The following is an 18,042-nucleotide window of genomic DNA, read 5'->3' as shown; positions in this document are numbered from 1 at the left end:
GCTTCCTTTTGCAATTAGGAGAGTTAAGCATTCTCTTTTAGAAAAGGGAAATGAGAGACCTCTGTAGCTGGGGCCTAAGGGAAACAGCAAGGACTGTAAGATGCATGATAAACTCATGGGAGGTGTCTCTGCTGGGGGATTATTATAGGGAGCTTTTATTATTATCATCATTTGTCCTGGATATACCACAGGCAAGACAAGAGGCAAGTTCGTAATGGCCGGGTTTGGTCCTTCACCTCTGAGTGTGACCTGGATTAGACATGACACAACAAGTGCAGGTCATAAACAGGGAGAGGAGCAATGAAGCTGCCAAGGGTGATGTCACTTGGTTACTCAACACACAGACAGTGGGAGAGCTCTAGTAACCCACCCCACCCCACCCCACCCCAGAGCACGTTGGAGAGCTGGGAAATCAGATCAATCAATAAATGAAGAGCTGTTGCCTTGTGAATGAAGGCGACGTGCCTGGACGCTGTAGTAACACATCATCACAAAGGAGCACGATGCTTCCTATTTAAATCACCCAGGACCTGTTACAGCAGGCCAGCTACCTAAGTGGAGACAAACGGCTGCTGAGAAAACAGAACGGGGAGAAATGAGACCTGCTGCTGCGTGGGTGGTGCTTTATCACTGCTTCTCTGCCCTTCCCTCATGACAGCAGATGCTTTTTGCCATCATTCATTGTCTGTCTCAACTGCATCAATTTAATTTAAAAGGGTTGCGAGGGACTTTATTTAATCAAACCACTTGCCATATCCATGCTGCTAAAAGGCCTTCTCATCTCAGTGCCCAGATCATACAGTGGGAATTATCTCGTGGTTGGACATTTGTTCCTTTTAGGGACTAGCCTGCAATAAATAACGACCAATAAAAACCCCTGCTGGCCAATGGAGAACTATTTTTAACCTAGCTCAGTTCCACCTTTCAGACAGGAGTATTGGATGGCAAACAGTTCTCCTGTTAGCTCTGCCAGTGTGTCAGTGCTCCTTCCCCTCTTCTGTCTTGTCTAGACTATAACATCTTTGGGATAGGCCCTGTTTGCTACAGTGCGCAGCATCCAACCTATTGGGCCTAGGTCATGGTCGCTGTCTCAGTATTGCCGCACTGAATGTAATCATATTAAATTCCTAGTGGAACAGAGTTCAGCCTTCAAATTTTTCCAGCAGGGATCTAGACTTTCAGAATAATGAAAGCTGGGATTTTCAAAGAAGCCTATAGGATGTTTATACCAAAAATCCATTTGACCTCCTCTCAAGTGTAAGATGTATATGGCCAAAGCTTCTGCAGAGATTCTGAAATCCCATTGAAAGTATTAGAGGTTACATGCCCCAAAAAACCCTTTGTTCACACTTGTAACAAGAGAACAAATGAGCAATGAGTGCTATGCAGCATGCAGGGTATGTAAGGTGAGATATAATGGCAGTAAGTAACACACAGTGGATTTAGCAGATGCACCTGGAATCTGTAACAACATGAACGTGAGTAAAGAATGAATAATGGCCAGTACGCAAAGTTAAATCCCCTGTTCTTAAACCAGGAGGATGTCAGACAAACCTTTACACTGTAGGCAGAAAGCATGTGTGCGTACAAGTTGCAGCCACAGCTGTGTAGTATAGGTGTATCCCAGGAAACACTTCCAGATAAAAGTCAGTATTTTTATATTGTGGCTACCAGTAGGTAAAAAAACCAGTAGCCTGGGACTGGGACTTAGGGGAGCCAGTTCAATGTGTGTGAGACTGTGTGTTGTTGGGCCCAGATGGTCAAAGATAGATACATGCTTAATTCCCACTGATAGGAATTGGTAGGTAGGTGTTTTAATCCTTTAGACTAGGACCTGATTTTTCTCTGGGAGACCAGGAGTAATAGCATTGGCCTACCTCACGAGGGGTGGTAATGATGAATACATTAGGTATTGCAGGGTGGTCATACACTGTGGTAGCGGGGTCATATAAACGTCTGGCATAGATGACACGGCTGTGTGTGCTTCCGAGCTAACACCGTGTGCAAAATGGTGAGTCCAGATCGTGGCACTGTTCTCTCTCTCCCTGTGTGAGTACTTCATGACCATTAGTGGATTTTATCAGGAACTCATGCTCCCAAAGCACAGTGAGATGAAATGAGTCTCCAGGGTGTCTGTGCCTGAACTGGGATTCAGACCCTGGCCTCTGAATCCTGGTCTGGTGCCCAGATCTAGTGGACTAGCCTTCTGGCCACTGAAACCAGTGGTAAAACTGCAACCTTTCTTGTACCAAGCTCAATAGCAAAAGTTTCTCCCACTCTTGCTAGAACCGTTTTTTTTATTCTTCTGGCCCCCTTACTGAGTACTCTTGTCCCCAAGGCCTATGGTGGCTGAAACGCCTGTTCTGATCCTCTGGACTGTGTTGGTGTAAAATGAACAGAGGAGCTGGGAGACAGGACAGGGCCTTTGCTTCAGGACTGCAGTGGGGCCAGGGAGATGCCATTGGCTTTTCCTCCTGTACAATTATAGATGCTGCGAGAGGATCTGCTAGGAAGGAGGCTGTTGAAAACGTTTTTGCAAACACCATCATGTTCACACTCTTCACTATCACTTCAAGGCTCCACATGGCTCAACTCCCACAGACTCTTCTGCCTTAATTTCCTCCCCGCTCCTGCCCTTTATGCTCTCTTCATACCTCTCCTCTGACTGCTCCCTTTGTGTCCTCCTCCCACGCTGCCCCTTCACTCAGTCCAGGCTCTCTCAGGCCTTGAGCAGAGCTTTCTACACCAGGCTACTTGTCTGTGGATTTCCGTAGCAGTGCAGTGAGTCTCGCTGACATGCTCTCCCCACCTCCCTGTGTTTGAAATCCTCCTGAGTACAGTAGAAAACTTGTGTAGGTGTTTGCAAATCCAGACTCACTGGTATTCATAAAACAAACAGCCCAAGCTGCATAGAGGAGCAGTTGCTGAGGTTCAGAGGGTTACCTGGCTGTGCACGGAGGACCCCTTTTCCCAGATGCAATAATTTATTGCGTTTTAGTTGTATATGCACATATGAGATGCACAGTGGGGAGGTAGCAATGCTGGGTATTGCAGCAAATGGGCCTTCGTTGCTCATGCTGGGAGAAAAGAATTGCTGGAGCTCTGGGAAAATTAGCTGGAAGGGATTTGTGCCCTGGCTCAGCCTGAGAAACAGCCAGTGTCCTTCTCTGTATCACACTTTCAGAAAGAACTGTTACTCTAAAGGCCCTGGCAAGGAAGCATGCAGTGCTGCCAGGCTGCTTGCAATAGCACCTCAAGTGGAATATCACAGCTCCTAAAACTGTGATATTGTGTGTCAATCTGACAGGGCTGTTTCCTCCTGCTACTGTGGCTAGCTTCTCTTTGTATGTGATTATTAACCTGTTCAGCTGGACGCAGAGGCACATTTATGGAATAGCATATATACTGGTCTGATTTACCAGGGGAAAAGATTCCATCAACACCACTGGTGTAGTGGGCACTGGATGGGTGAGATCCTTCAGGGCTTCCAAATGGGGTTTCCCTTTTCCCTGGCCTGCTGGATGCTTTAAACTATTTCATGCTTTCTGCTTAAAGTCCTGAACTGGGACCTGCTGCACAAACAGGAGCACGGGAACTGCCAGAGGAGATCAGACCCACATACCATCTGCTCCAGGTGTTCCCAGTAGTGGCCAGCTCTTGTTCTTTAACAGAAGGGGGCAAGATACCTTGTAGTGGGCAGTTGTGGACTCATCTGCTCCTATCCTAATCTCTAGTAGACCTTGTTTTGCAATCAAGAAAAGATGCCCTGGATAGCACTCAGCTATGCCTGTCCGAGATACTTTTCCCCTAAACTACAAGGTTTATAGAGAACTTACTTACCTAGTTTATAGTAAGAGTCTGTGGGATGTAGCCATCACCTTGAGGACACGTGTAAATGGATAGAAGAGCTAAAAGGTCCAGGTATTAGCTGGGTGTTTGTATGCAGAACCAATTGATAATACAGGACTAAACATTTTGTTGAAGGAAGTAAGGCATTACACGGATAAAGGTGCCAAGAGTTTTCTTTGTGAAGAAAGCTCTGAAATGCAGAGAAGGCAGGAAGGTATAAAAGTTATCACAAAGCCACATGTGAAAGCAAGAGGCTTTTCTGAAAATCCCTTGTAGACAAAATCAGATACTAAGTCACTTGGGGGAGACTGGAGAGGAAGAGAATGTGCTAACGAAGGGACAGAGAGCAACAAAGCATCATATGGGAGGCGGAGGGTAAGGAAGATGAAATGAATGTTACCAGACTCCCTCGGCTTTCAAGAAAATCTCTGGGCGGAAGGCAGCTGTGATGTGACACTAAGAGTAGATGTGGAAATTAAAAGGTACTTTCAGAGTGCTAAAAGGAAGAAATGGCCCCAGAAACACAAATGAATCGACTCTGCACAGATACATTTGTCCAAGGGATAATGCTGGTATATTTGCCACCTTTCTTTTCTCTCTTTCTGTTTATTCTCTGGATGAAATCCTAACTCCACTGGAAAACAGGAAATCATCTATTGATGTCAGAGGGAGGAGGATTTTGGTGACTTTATATATATTGAAAACGATAAGCAAATCACTTTAAATGAAGTTTTAAAAAAGAAGCTTGTTGGATGTCCACTCTGATGTATCTGCTAACTGAGTGCGAAGCGAATTTCTGTGGTAGCTGATAAAAGTGGATGTTTCACATTTCTGTAGAAAATCAATCAATCAATCAATTAAAATTCCACCCACTTGCCTCTAAAGCTGTGGCGCACTTCCTCATCAAATTAATCACATAGTCATAGTTATTGTCCAATTACATAGCAGTCGTCAATAAAGCGCACGCCAAACAGAGCAAGTTATTTATTATGCTGCCTTGGATAAAAATGAATAGACCCCAATTTCAGGAAAAGCAAAAGAAACCTAGCTCTTGCCCCCAGAGGACTGTGTTGTGTTGCTAAAATGTGCAATTAATCATTTCAGTTGCACAGCCACATCAAGGGTTTCCTCAATTCGTGGAATTTCAATTATGGAGGAGTATTCCTTTACGCTCAGCACAATGCGGCTGCAATTTCTGACCAGTAAATATGAGATAAATTGTATGATTGTTTGCAGCGGTCTACCCAAGGGGTCTTTTCATCATATGGAACAAAACATAATGGAATTCTGTCTGAACTCTATAACCTGCTCTGTATAAAAAATGCTTGTGAATTGCATTGCTGAGCTAGAGGCTAAGAGCGAACAAAAATAAATGGATTAATAAATAAAGGTTTGTTAGCAACGGCTTTCTATTTCCTGGTGTTTCTAAAAAAGAAAGCTCTCAATGGTTACTGAGTGGACAGATGGCTTGGGGGCTACGGGGCTGGGATAACACCTGGGAGATGCATTCATAGGTCCGGTTTATAAGAAGGGTTCAACTTGCAGCTTTGTCACCCACTTTCCTTGTGGCCTTGGGCAACTCACTTAATCTCTCTATGCCTTGATTCTCCAGATGTAAAATGAAACTAATAAGACTTCGTGTCTAGCTTGTCTGCTCAGATTGCATCTTTTTGAGACAGGAACTCTCTATTACTAGTTCTAAGGCTATTGTTCAACCAAGAACCGGAGTGGGACCAGCCCTCGTCATCTAAATATAGCAATATACTGATGTGTCACATTTCTGAGGCTTGGTTAGTCCAAGTTCAAATGCTGAGCTAGCAGAAATTATCCTCAATAGGACGGCTAGAAGTTCATCATCTACGGTGTCATTCCACCAGCTTAAATGTAATAAAAGTCTGACCAAACCCAAGGCTGAGCCTGCACAGAAGCCACCGTCATAGCAAAGTTTCCAGGCGAATAGGTGGAAAGGGTGGCAGTTCACTTTTCTTTCCCAGTCTTGTAGCATGTGTGATAGTAAGGTCTGCCTCGGGGCCCAAGTTCATGCCCAAAGCACCAATGACACAGGTATAAGTCATGCTCGGCCCTCGACAGATTTTGTGAAATCTGCTTCTTTGCTTGACAAATTTACAGGGTAGCAGGTGTCTACCTCAAAAACCACGAAGCGTGAGCATTGCACAACCGGCAAACTTTTTGTGGTGGGGCTGAACTGGCCACAGGCTGAAATGACCTACCGCAAGGGAGCGGGTATGGCGGGGACGAGCGGCTGACTCCACGGTTTGTATCTGTGCTGCTGCTAAATAGGGAATTGCAGGATCTGGGGCTTCTGAACAGCCCGTCGTTAACCTCTCGATTCCTGTTTTGGCAGCAGAAACACATCCTCTCTAGGAAGTCCTGTGGTGACCTCTGTCATCCCCTGACAGAGGCTGCAATCGCAGGGTGGCAGGCAGGCAAGCCCAGTTTGTGTGGTCCGAGTACCCTCTGCTGACAAGAAACGGCATGGCCGGATGCCTCCGTTACGTAGCTATCACCTAGCTCGAGCTTTAGGCAAGGCAAACCCGATTGATACGAAACCCGATGTCTTGGTGTCTCTTCAAGGCAAAAACAGAGGACATAAAGGCATCCGGTTTCATATCAGTAGAGGACAGAGGACAGTTGAAGAAAAAAGTAAGGCATAAAGGCATCCAGTTTCGTATCACTAGAGGACAGAGGACAACTGGACTGTCTTGGATGGCAGGATAGGGAGCCCGAAGAGGTGGCCTAGCCATCAATCCTGACGGGACCTGCTGGTGATGGGGATGGCGTTATAGCGTGTCATGTGGACTTGTGTGGGGGGTCTCTTGTGGGGAGGGAAACAGGCACTTTTCTGGATATAAAGTACCCCTCTTCAGGCCTCTTGTTAAGCGTGAGGGGCCCGTTACGAATGTCAGCGTCAGGCTCGGAGGAAGGAGAGCCCGCGGCCACCCTGCACCCTGCTCCGCTCCTCACGGCAGTGCGGGGGGAGGCCGAGGCCTGCGGGGAGATGTGCAGCCAGGCGAGGCGGCCTCCCACCAACCTTCCCCTGGGCCGTGAGGCAGGCCCGCAGGCCCAGGCAACTCCCAGGCTTGGGGCCTGGGGTCGCGCTGTCTGCGCCCGGACTCCCGCTTAGCACCCCGGTGTGTCTGACACGGGACATGCGTGTGATAGTGGGCACGCATTGGCAACACGCTTAGCGTAAGAGTATTGGCGGCTCTTGGGACTGCCAGCGTGTGTTTGACGTGGCACATCTGAAGGGGGCTGGCATTACTGCGGGCACTGGGAACTTGCTTCGTCTGAGAGCGTTGCCAGCTCTCGGGGCACACGTGTGATAGTGAGCACGCGTGTGATATGGGACACGGCTCGGCACCCTCCCTCGGTGTCCCTGCTGGCCTCCCTCATCCCTCCCCCCCTACAAAAGGCTGAAGTGGTTCGCTCCTGTCTCTTCCCCATCCCCCCTCCAACCCCGTCATGGTTTCTTCCAACCGCCTCTGTCTCCAGAGGCCGCAATGGTCCCTCCCTCCCCCCCCAACACCACATGGTACCTTCCACTGTCCGTACCCGCGCCAATAAAGTTCTTTCTCAGAAATCCCGCGAGGTTTTGCTAGTTCTCGCGAGAACGTATCCACGCCTATTCCAAGATGGCGGCGCACGCGGTGGTGGACCCACGTTTCCGCACCCGCGACGTGTTGGTGCCCGGTGGTCCGGCCAACTTCGGCTCCCTGCTGTTGTCGGCCCCGGTGCTGGCGGGGCTGGAGGCCGCCGGCTTCCGCAGGCCTTCGCCGGTGCAGCTCAAGGCCATCCCACTAGGCCGCTGCGGCCTGGGTGAGAGCGGGGCGCGGTGGGGAGAGGCAGTGGTTAGAATAGGGGGGCAGGGAGAGGGCAGGGTAGTTGGATGGTCAAGCAGATGCCTGATCTCTGCTCCCCGCCCCCATCAGATCTCATCGTCCAGGCGAAATCTGGCACGGGCAAAACCTGCGTGTTCTCGACAGTTGCCCTTGACTCCCTCATGCTAGAGAACCCGACCACCCAGGTGAGCCCGGCACGGGGTTGGGGCATCTTGCACACCTGCCCAGTGGGCCTACATGACAGTGGCCTGGTTGTGTTGTATCGCGCCAGTCCCAGGATGAGTGCTTTCCCTGTGCTTTGCACCAGGGGTGGCTGGTCTGTGACGTGTGCCCCAAGTGACATGGGCAGCCTCTGCACAGGCACCTGACAGGTTAAGGAGCAGGCAGCAGATCAGGTAGGGGATCAGAGTAGCACTTGGGGAGGGCAAGGGGCTCATTTGTGACATTCCTGCCCAAAAAAAGGTTTCTTACCTTGCACCATAACAAACATGTTGTTGTCATCTTAGTCGCGTGAGAGCTGCAGTAGTGCCTAACATCCTTCATCTGGCAGGCAAGGTTATTTGAGTTGACATAATATCATTTATTAGACCAATTGAGAAGTTGGAAAAAAAGTTTTTAGCAAGCTTTCGGGTGCACTCAACCTTCCTCAGGCAACGGGAGTCTCTGCTGTTCTGAGACTCCAAGAAATGAGAGAAGCTAAAAGTGTGGTAGGATGCAAGTGACCATGTAAATAGCTAGAAATTAGGATAACAAAAGGTAAAACAGGGAAGGGAAGGGAAGGGTGAGAAAAGCAGGGGGAAAGAAAGCCAATGTAGAGTAAGGGAGACTCTACATAGGTAGTAATTCAAGGTGGAAAAGAGAGTGCCTGTGGAAAAGGAAATAGCTGGAAATTAGGAAGACGAAGGGCAGAAAAGCGATAGCGGGGTGGGGAGAAGAGCAACGTAAAAGGTCAGGTCTGGCAGGTACCTGGTGAATTGGATGTCAGGCAGGTTGTAATGTTATAAATCCATTGTCTGTATTGAGTCCATGATCATCCCCTCAGTGCACGTTGTTGTGTTTAATTAAATAATTGTGGGTAAAAGAGGGCAAAGGGAAAGCAGCTGTCCAAGGGCTGCTAGAAGCCTTGCAAGTGACAGAAACAATGAATAAAGCTTATGTGTTGTGTATCGTGCTTGAGCCTCGGTGCTTCAGTCTCAGAAGCTTCCTGTGAGCACTGCTCTGGAGCTGTTAGTTTAATCTGTTGTCTGCACTAGTAACAGGCTGCTTGATGAACTAAAATGAAACAAGTTGGGGTGGAGGAGGACAGTATAAAGAAGATGTCATGCTTTTGGGGATTTTTAAAGTTTACAACTCCAACATTATGAATTACAGTAAAAAGTAGCATGCCGGGTTGATGCCCTTAGTTCAGCAAACTTCAACTTGTTTCTCACATAAACATATTGTGGGCTGTGATGTTGCATCCTGCCCATATGATGCCAGTCTGCCCTATGAGAGAGATCCCCGAGGGGGTAGGGGAGAGGTAAAGCAAATTCAGTCTCCTTTTTTACTGAACAAGTGCTATCTAGACTTACACTTCCAAAGGCTTTACGCTGGCTATAAGACAACTTTCAGTCACTAAATAAGTAGTCTTGAGATGAAAGACTGTTTTGACTCTCCAAGCCATTGGTTTTGTCTTAAAGTCAAATTCTTCATAATTTCAGATACTCATCTTAGCACCCACAAGAGAGATTGCTGTGCAGATTCATGCTGTTATTTCAACTATTGGAATAAAAATGGAGGCCCTGGAATGTCATGTCTTCATTGGAGGCACCCCTTTAAACCAAGATAAAATCAGGCTAAAAAAATGCCACATAGCTGTTGGGTCCCCAGGTAAGAACCCACTTCAGCATACTTCAGGTAGAAACTAATGAGAAACTTTCTATAGTACAGTAATTGGCACACTCAAAATCTTGATTCTTGTCCCATAGTCATAGGGGACAGTTTCAGAGCTCAGCGCTAAAGAAAATTAGACCAGAGAACTATTTTTAGTTCATAGATAATTCTAAATATGCTTTTTCAAAGAAAGGTTTGTTAAGGAAGTGGGTTAGATAGCAAACTTTAGATTTGCAGTTGGTATAATTTCTTGTCTCATCATTAGATTTTTTTCCATAAATATTTGTGAAACTCAAGCGACTCTCTTCTTGTATGTAGGTCGAATAAAGCAACTTATAGAGCTGGACTATCTGAACACTGCTAGCATCCGCCTTTTTATTCTTGACGAAGCAGACAAACTTTTGGAAGAAGGCAGCTTCCAGGAGCAAGTCAAGTAATAAACTGAGTTTCTCTCATACCTTAAAAATCTTTCTGCTCTAAAACACCTTATCTGAAGCATTCCCTTTCAATGTCTTTCTCCCTTAGCTGGATTTATTCTTCTTTGCCAGCCAACAAACAGATGCTCGCTGTTTCAGCTACCTACCCAGAGTCATTGGCCAATGCTTTGACTAGGTACATGAGAGATCCTACTTTTGTGAGGCTGAACCCCACTGATCCAAGTCTCATTGGTATGTATAAGAAATAGATTGATACCTTTTGATATTTTAGGCAAATAAAATCTAAATGCAACATTCAGTTATGACCATAAAATTGTTCTCTAATTTTCATGAATTAGCACTGGTATATTTCCTCCTTTTTTATAGTTTGGTTCATAAAAGTGCATATGCCCAAGATATGCCTACCCCAAGTACCAGTGATGGAGAGACCAGATTATTCTCCTTCTTGGGGGATATCTTTATTTCCATAACTTCAAAAGAAGTTGCAGACTTTCAGATTATGATTGAGCCATGTGCCAGTTTCCTTAATATTCCCCAGTTCTTAAAATGTTGTTTTCTTGCTGGGGTTGCTTATCTGAGCTAGCATTTTCCCTGTGTTGTGTACTGTTTACCTGATTCTTTGCTTCCTTGCATAGGGCTGAAGCAGTATTACAAAGTTGTGAATTTTCATTCACTTCCTCACAAGACTTTTGAAGAGAAGGCTCAGCATCTACAGGAGCTCTTCAGCAAGGTTCCATTTAATCAGGCTTTGGTCTTCTCAAACTTGCATAGTAGGTAATGACATCTTGATACTCAGCAACAAGACCCTTATGCATCCCTGTGCATGGTGTGAGTAATGTTTTCCACGTACACAGTACAAAGCACCCAAAGCAACACAAATAGGCACACCTCAACTTTGAAATGCAGATATTCTTGGGGAGGAGGCCTGTATTCATTGGAAGGTGTGGGATGCAGCACTGGAGAAGAGGGAGCATTTTGACATTAAGGCACTTCCTATGCTTACTAGAGCACAGTGGGATCCAGCGTTGATGTCTTTCTGGGTGTTGCAGTCTCTCCTAAAAGATCAACAGACTTGTAAAACAGCAAGGTCTCTAACTAAACAAGAGAAATGCCTGCAGGAGTCCTACTGGAGCTCCACTCTGCTTGTAAAGGGGTTGTAGGAACTCCAAGTTACATATTTAGGCTGCTAACTGTTCTGCTCCAGTCTATCATTTAGAAGAAACATTATGGTGTTTTATTTATCTCTTTTTTCTGTTTTGCTAGGGCTCAACACTTGGCTGAAGTACTGACATCCAAAGGGTTTCCTGCTGAGTGCATTTCAGGCAAGTGCATTTGGAACTTACTGTTTCTATGCAACACGAACCTAATTCAGGAGTATTTATGATACAAGTGTGGGAAGTAGTTCTGTGTTCTCATTCATTTTTTTTTTATTTTTTTTATGTTGGTTAGATGGTCTTGGTCAGTTTACCCCTTCCCCTCCCTCCAGGATTAAGGGATCCTATTTTGTGTGTTGGAGTAGTTTGTTTTTGAAGGGGCAAGGGGAATCTGTCTGAAAATAACTGGGTGCATTTTGATCATTCCTAAAAAGTTAGGACCCAATAGACCAGAAGTTGGTACATGTACAATAAAACTCCCCTGTGTTTATAAGATAATAAACACTAATTCACTTTCCAGTATTCTACTGTCTGTAAGAATATTTGCTGTTCTTCCAGTTCTTAAGTAAAACTTACTTGCATCCCATTTTATCCAACTTACTAAAGCATTTATACAGAAGAACTTTTTTCTTTTTTTAAAGACAAGTTGCTTTTGTGTACTGCCTTTGTTTGGTTTTTTTCGGGTCTCTCCTCTTGCATTTGACTTCCTCCATGGAATTATTTGGTGCAGCCTGCTGTGAAGGATGGACGTAACTTCTGTAGGTTTCACTCTCATCTGACATAAAATTTGCTTAGCATGTTTAGTATTACACTAAATAACCCAGGGCTCTTTCAGTATGTTTTGATTTGAGTTTATGAAGGTTCACTTTTGTCTCTCCAGGCAGTATGAACCAGAACCAGCGACTTGATGCCATGGCTAAACTGAAGCAGTTCCATTGCAGAGTCCTGATTTCCACAGATTTAGTGAGTTTTTCCTTATTAAGCATATGTAACTTCAGAATTAGTGTACTGTATTGCTGCTTGGAGTTAAATATGACTTGGACGTTATCTAATGAACATCTGACTGAAGATATAGCAAACTTCTGCCACAGGGGAACATAGAAATGTGTTCTGAACAAAGAGTAGATTTTCAAAATGCTTTATTTAAATATGATTTTAATTTGCTCCTTTTTAATCTGTGTTTTTGTGGCCAGTTTGCACCTTTTAATTCATGCAGCTTCCCACGGAGGGAGAAATGGGCAGAGCTTACTTTTTCTTTCCTGCGATACCTCTGTGTCAAACCAGTTCCCCTGCATCTTTTTTGGGAGAGCAGTAACCATATCTTTGTTCAAGGTACAAGAGCATTGGACATGATACAATATTCATTTTTACTTTTTCCCCACCTCTTAATTGTTTTCATTCCTCCTTTGCTGTCTTCAGATCTGTGACTGAAATTCTACCACCACAAGCATTATTTTATCGTCTGTGATACTCGTACATTGGAGAGCTTATGTGCTCTCTTCATACTTGGACGTCTGCTTATTGACCGCTGGCACAGTGATACAAAAGATGTTTAGGTGGCACATCCCAATGAAGCATACTATTTACGTATATATTCCTACTCACCATTGCTTCTGGGTTTTCTTTTCCTCACCAAGACCTCTCGTGGAATTGATGCTGAGAAGGTGAATCTGGTCATTAACCTGGATGTGCCTTTGGACTGGGAGACGTACATGCATCGGATCGGCAGAGCTGGGCGCTTTGGTAAAACTTCTTTGTGTTTTTGTGCAGCTCAAAGTGGTCCATCTTCGGATATGTCTAGGTAATTCTTTCCTTTTTTAATATTGTAGGCACCTTAGGCTTATCTGTGACATACTGTTGCCGTGGGGAGGAAGAGAATTTGATGATGAAGATTGCACAGAAATGTAATCTGCAGCTCCATCTTTTGCCAGGTAGGGTCCTTTTTTTCTAAACAGGTCCGCAGTGTTGTTCCCATGGTGGCTTTCCTGATTTTACTCTGGTTCTGGGGCTCAGATGTGTGGGGGTCATGGTATGCAGTGGTTTAAAATCTGGATGCTATGCCGAGTGACCAAGAAACAGTCTCGTTTCTTTGAAGGGCAGCTCCTTGTGAAGAGCTGTTTCTCTTCTCTCGGGTTGTTTCTGTACTAGTAACCATTGCCTGCTCTGAATAGTTAGTAATGCATCTATTGTAAAAAACAAAACAAAAACAAAAAAACCGAAAAAGCACCGTCTATCAGTAATATTGGGAATACTCAACAGTTAGGATTTGCTGAGTCTGTTATAACTTGGGCTTTTTGTGTAGCACACAACAATAATTTACCCTATAAATCATGTTTGTTGCCTTGCAATCTGGAAAGAAGCTGGTGTGGTTCTTGACTGCTCTCTTTCTCTTGTGCAGAACCTATCCCCCCTGGACTGATGGACCAGTTTGCAGACTGGGATGTAGAAGTCACAGCTGTGGCTCATATAGAAGCTTTGAATGCTGGGACCTTGCCCCATGAAAGGCCAGAGGAAGCAGTGCAACAGCTGCCCACAGGTAGTTGTGTGGAGACGCCTCCACATCCTCCTGCTGTTTCAAGTGAAAGTTCTTCCATGGCCAAGCCAAAAAAGGCTCCTAAACAGAAACTACGAAAAGGCTGCTCAAATGGTGCCGACTCAGAAAAAAGTAGCAAGAGTCCAAAGACTTTGAAATGCAGTATAGAGCAGAGCTGTCAAAAGATAACTGCTCCCAAAATGACGAGACAAAATACTGATCAGCCCGTGGACAAGGAAACCATAAAAAACATGCTGCCTAAGATTCCTTGCCTGTCATCTTTTAAGCACCAGCGGCCTGGCAGTCCCTGGAGCTTTGCTGAATTTCTTGAGGACTATGAATACTTCATTAAGGAGGGGCTGGAGAAGGAGGTCGAAATTGTAACAACCTACACTGGCCCAGGGGAGCCTTACCAGCACCCTGAAAATGGGGCCTTAGAATGCAGAGAGATGGAAGAAACTAGCCATGTAGTAGTAGACAGTGCCCGGTTTGAGGAGTCGGACAGTGACAGCAGCTCCTACGCTTCCAGGGCTTCCTCCTGTAGTGTGGAAAACAAGTCATGTTTCGAAGCTTCCTCAGATGCACAGGAGAAAGAAAATGTCATTGCCAGCGATCAGGTTCTTCCGAGCAGTTCTCTACACCTCGCCCACCCATCAAGACCAGAAGAGCTCAACCAAATACCACAAGCCCCAAAGCAAAATCCAGCGAGAAGGAAAGTGAAGAAACAACACCCCAGAAAGAAAAGCCCTCATAATCAAGTCCCTCATCTTTCACAGGGAGAAGCTTATGCTGACAGTTCAGATGGCCCTTGGGATGGGAGAAGGCATGGCTCTCAATATGAGCCTCAGAGTTATGAGGAATACTGGAAGTCTTATTACCATGCATGGCAGAACTATTATGCTGCAGCTGCACATTCATACTATAGGAAATGTTACAGACACTTCACCTGGATGAGTGCGTATCACACTAGCTCAGTCTATCTCCAAGAACTGCTGAAGAATGATGGGTGACAGCATAACATACCAAACAGGGAAGGGACTGATTTATGTGGAGAGTCCATTCATTCCAGGGAAGAGCCATCTTCTCAGCTCGAAATGAACTTAGCAAAATTAGCAGATATTGTCTGTCAGACAAAAGTAAATGCAGCTTTTTGTAAGTAAGCTTTTTTTCTGGGTAAATCTGATGTTTTATAAGCATTCTAGAGAGTTGGAGCTGTGGCTGCGATAAGACCTTTTATGTTAATAAATAGAAACATGTCTTGCGTGTGTAGATGTGCAGTTTCTGTCTTTAAAGTATTGTGGTTTAAGCAGAAATGCACACAGTTGATGCAGGTTAAGGAGAACAGTTTGTGTAAGAGACCATGTGATTAAAGAAGCTGAGTTCTATAAACCATCCAAACTGGCTATTGTTATCAGTTTTCTTGTGTTGTTCCTTTTAGGGGGTGCATTTGCCATGAAAATACTACACAAGTTGTCATTTCTGGTCAGTGATCATCATGGTTTACATGGTGTTTTCTTAACAGATAAGAAAAAAAATGAGCATACTGCTTAATATTGGCAGATTGAAACCTGCATATCTCAATTAATGCATTTTATTTCCAATTCAAATTGAATTAATTAAAACTGTATAAATAACATTTGCGTGGCGAGGTAGGGTAGGCTGCATGATAGAGGAGCTTTTAATTATATACAGAAAAAGTTCAGCTATTGTAATTGGTCTGTCCCCATGGGTGCAGCAGTGTCAGACTCGCCATGCTTAAGGGAAAACTTTAATTAGAAAGGAAATTACCTATTAGCCCTGAAACTAATTGGCATTCTTTGTGAACAAGGCCCTACTGTTTTGTATCTTGCTGTCTTTGTTCGGGCCTTACTGTTTTGTATTTAACTGTCTTCAACCTGGGAAGGAGGGGACTGTCTGGCTTAAGGCGTTTGGTAATGCTTAGTCTTTCTCCACTAATTAGCCCACTGCAGCAAGTTTTAAATTCAAAATTACCGTGTGAAGCTTGCCTGGGGCCCTAGGTGAAAAGATTTTCGCCTTGGGACACTGGTTGTGAACTAACCTTTAGTGCCCCAAATTGCCCAGAGTTGATCCGGTTGGTTGCGTCCTCCACAGAGGAAGGCAGGCCACAGCCGGACCGCTTTGACTCCCTACCTCAACCAACTACTTCTCTGAGGGCAGTTTGTTCCTGAGGACAGAGGGAGTCCAAGATATTCAGTCTCACACCAGGCACCATTTTTAATTCACTTGGAGAATATCAGTGTGTTCTCATCCAATGTTAAGAACTGAAACAAGATGTTGCAAAGACTAAACATAGAGAATTTAAGACCCACCAGTTCCTGCCTGCAGCTTCCCGTCTGTGGCTGCACATTTCAGACCTCCTGATACAATAATCATGCTGAAAAATGTATTGGCAGTCATTCTCTCAAATAACTGCCTGCTGTATGTGAACAGTTGGACAAATATCCACTGAAAGGCTGGCAGGCAAGGCCTCGGTGCCTAACAGAACTCTGGCTCTTAGCTTTTTTAAACGATCTGAAAATCCGTAAAAGGCTCAAAGGCATCTGTCTGCATGCAGTGACATGCCTTAAATTCAAGCCTGGGCAGACTGTGTAAGACAACTCTCCTGTCAGCTGCCAAGTAGTTTATATATAGCCCTTTGCATCTTCAAAGCCCTTTGCAAACCTACCCGGGTACTAGTGAGTGTGCCAGAACTCAGGAAGGGAAGTGCTTGCATCTCCGTTTGGACTAGTTGCTACTCCAAGAGACTAGGTTGACTGGAGTAGCTGGATGCCAGTAGCATTTTGCTAATCACAGATGCTAAATTCCCAAGCTCGTTGCACAAATCCTGAAACTATCCCAGGCCACTTTCCACTCCAGAGCTGCTTTCACATATGCTGTTGTCAGGTGGGAAAACAGTGGCGCCTAGTGGGGCCGGTGCTTATAGCAGGGTAGAAAACAAAATGTTTAGCCCCAGGGCCCGGTTGGTGCAGTGGGGTCATCTACTTAGTAAAAACCAATGTGAAGAGGAATTGCTATTAACTCATCAAAGCCTTTGAAGTGACACATATCATGTAGAATTGGTTGTACTTGTTTTGCTGCTTGATCCCAATGACCTCAGTCCTGAGTACAGAGCCCCGGTATCACAAGGAGGAAGCACTTGAAGAATCAGGAAATGCACTCTGCCGCCCTAGCCGCTGTTAACGTTTAGGGCAGGAGTTGAGGAACAGTTGTATTCTCTCCCTGTGTCCTTCCCCTGTTCTAGGTGGCATTAGAAGAAATAACCACCATAGGACTATGCAGTTCCCAGTGCTTTTTCTATCAGCTGAAAAGGTTGTGACTTGCTTTAATTTCTAACATCAGTACGTTGTGTTCCTGGTGTAATAAGCTGCAAAGGAGGATGTTGACCTGGGCTGCATTATTGTTCCTTTCCCAAGTCTCTTAATGCATTCTTCAGTTACCAGCTGGTCAATATTGAACACATAAAAAAAAAAAAATAATAATAATTACGAGTCATTTGAAAAAGTATATATGTAATATAGTTACTCCCTCGGGCTTTCAAGCCTTATTTATTGGCTTTTCAGCTATTTTTTCCCCTTACCTCTTAGCTTTCTCTGCTATGCAAGGCTAACTGGCTTGTATTTTGCTTTGTAATAATCAATAAAAGTGTTGGTCATCTCCCAGAAACAGAATTTTTGGTACAGATGATGCTGGCAGACCCATCAAGTTACATAACCTGAAATTTACTCTTCCTGTGGAATTAACAGGAGAGGCTGATGGGCAAACTTCTTTGCCTTGTAATCTTGGCTCTAAGTTGGCAGGAAAGGTTAGGGCGGGATACCATAGCACTGTGGTATCAGTATCTATTTAGAAGTGACAGTCATGTCTTTCTTCCGTGGAAAACTTCTAACTTGTCTTTTTTTGTTGTTGTTGTTGCCTTTTTTTAAAATTCTGTATTGTGCTCCAGGCTGCTTTACAGCTGACACTGTATATTAGCTGAGCACTGAATTGAGTTGTCTGTATGTCTTGTATCCTTCCATGCGCTTTTCATCTCTGGTACTGCTGTTGCTGAGCAGTGCTGTTTGTTTCTGGGTTTTGGGTTGTTTTGTTAATTATCTATCTGTGAAATCAGTGTCATGCATCCCAGCTGTGTGTGAATGAGTGTCTTTAGCACATATGTCTTTAGGGGGGAGGGGGGGAATTCTCTGCACCCAGCCTTTACCAGGACCATTTCTTTGTTCGTTTGAATGAATTTGCTATGTTTCACCGTATGAAGAGACTTCTCATTGATGCTAAAAGCAAGCTTTCCCCAAACATGAAAGAGCTTTTTTTTTTTTTTT

The 18,042-nt window shown here is 44.9% G+C and overlaps 1 protein-coding gene across 1 annotated transcript; it reads left to right on the top strand.

Moving 5' to 3' along the window:
• The first annotated feature begins 7,481 nt into the window (after window positions 1-7,481).
• DDX20 (DEAD-box helicase 20) lies at window positions 7,482-15,100 on the top strand. Its single transcript, XM_019546832.1, has 11 exons — window positions 7,482-7,686; window positions 7,800-7,894; window positions 9,410-9,578; window positions 9,900-10,014; window positions 10,107-10,249; window positions 10,654-10,792; window positions 11,282-11,340; window positions 12,053-12,135; window positions 12,810-12,915; window positions 13,002-13,103; window positions 13,571-15,100. The coding sequence occupies exons 1-11, from the start codon at window positions 7,503-7,505 to the stop codon at window positions 14,713-14,715; spliced, it is 2,340 nt and encodes a 779-aa protein (XP_019402377.1). The 5' UTR covers window positions 7,482-7,502; the 3' UTR covers window positions 14,716-15,100.
• Window positions 15,101-18,042: the final 2,942 nt, after the last annotated feature.

Source organism: Crocodylus porosus, unplaced genomic scaffold, assembly GCF_001723895.1.
Source record: "Crocodylus porosus isolate Cpor-Errol unplaced genomic scaffold, CroPor_comp1, whole genome shotgun sequence".
Taxonomy (NCBI): domain Eukaryota; kingdom Metazoa; phylum Chordata; order Crocodylia; family Crocodylidae; genus Crocodylus; species Crocodylus porosus.
This window is presented reverse-complemented; position numbering and strand designations above follow the sequence as displayed.

Excerpts from the sequence above, each read along its gene's own strand:
- DDX20 (XM_019546832.1), top strand. The coding sequence starts at position 7,503 with ATGGCGGCGCACGCGGTGGTGGACCCACGTTTCCGCACCCGCGACGTG. Across the intron at positions 9,579-9,899 it reads CATAGCTGTTGGGTCCCCAG|GTCGAATAAAGCAACTTATA; the intron begins GTAAGAACCCAC and ends TCTTGTATGTAG. Across the intron at positions 10,793-11,281 it reads TTCTCAAACTTGCATAGTAG|GGCTCAACACTTGGCTGAAG; the intron begins GTAATGACATCT and ends CTGTTTTGCTAG.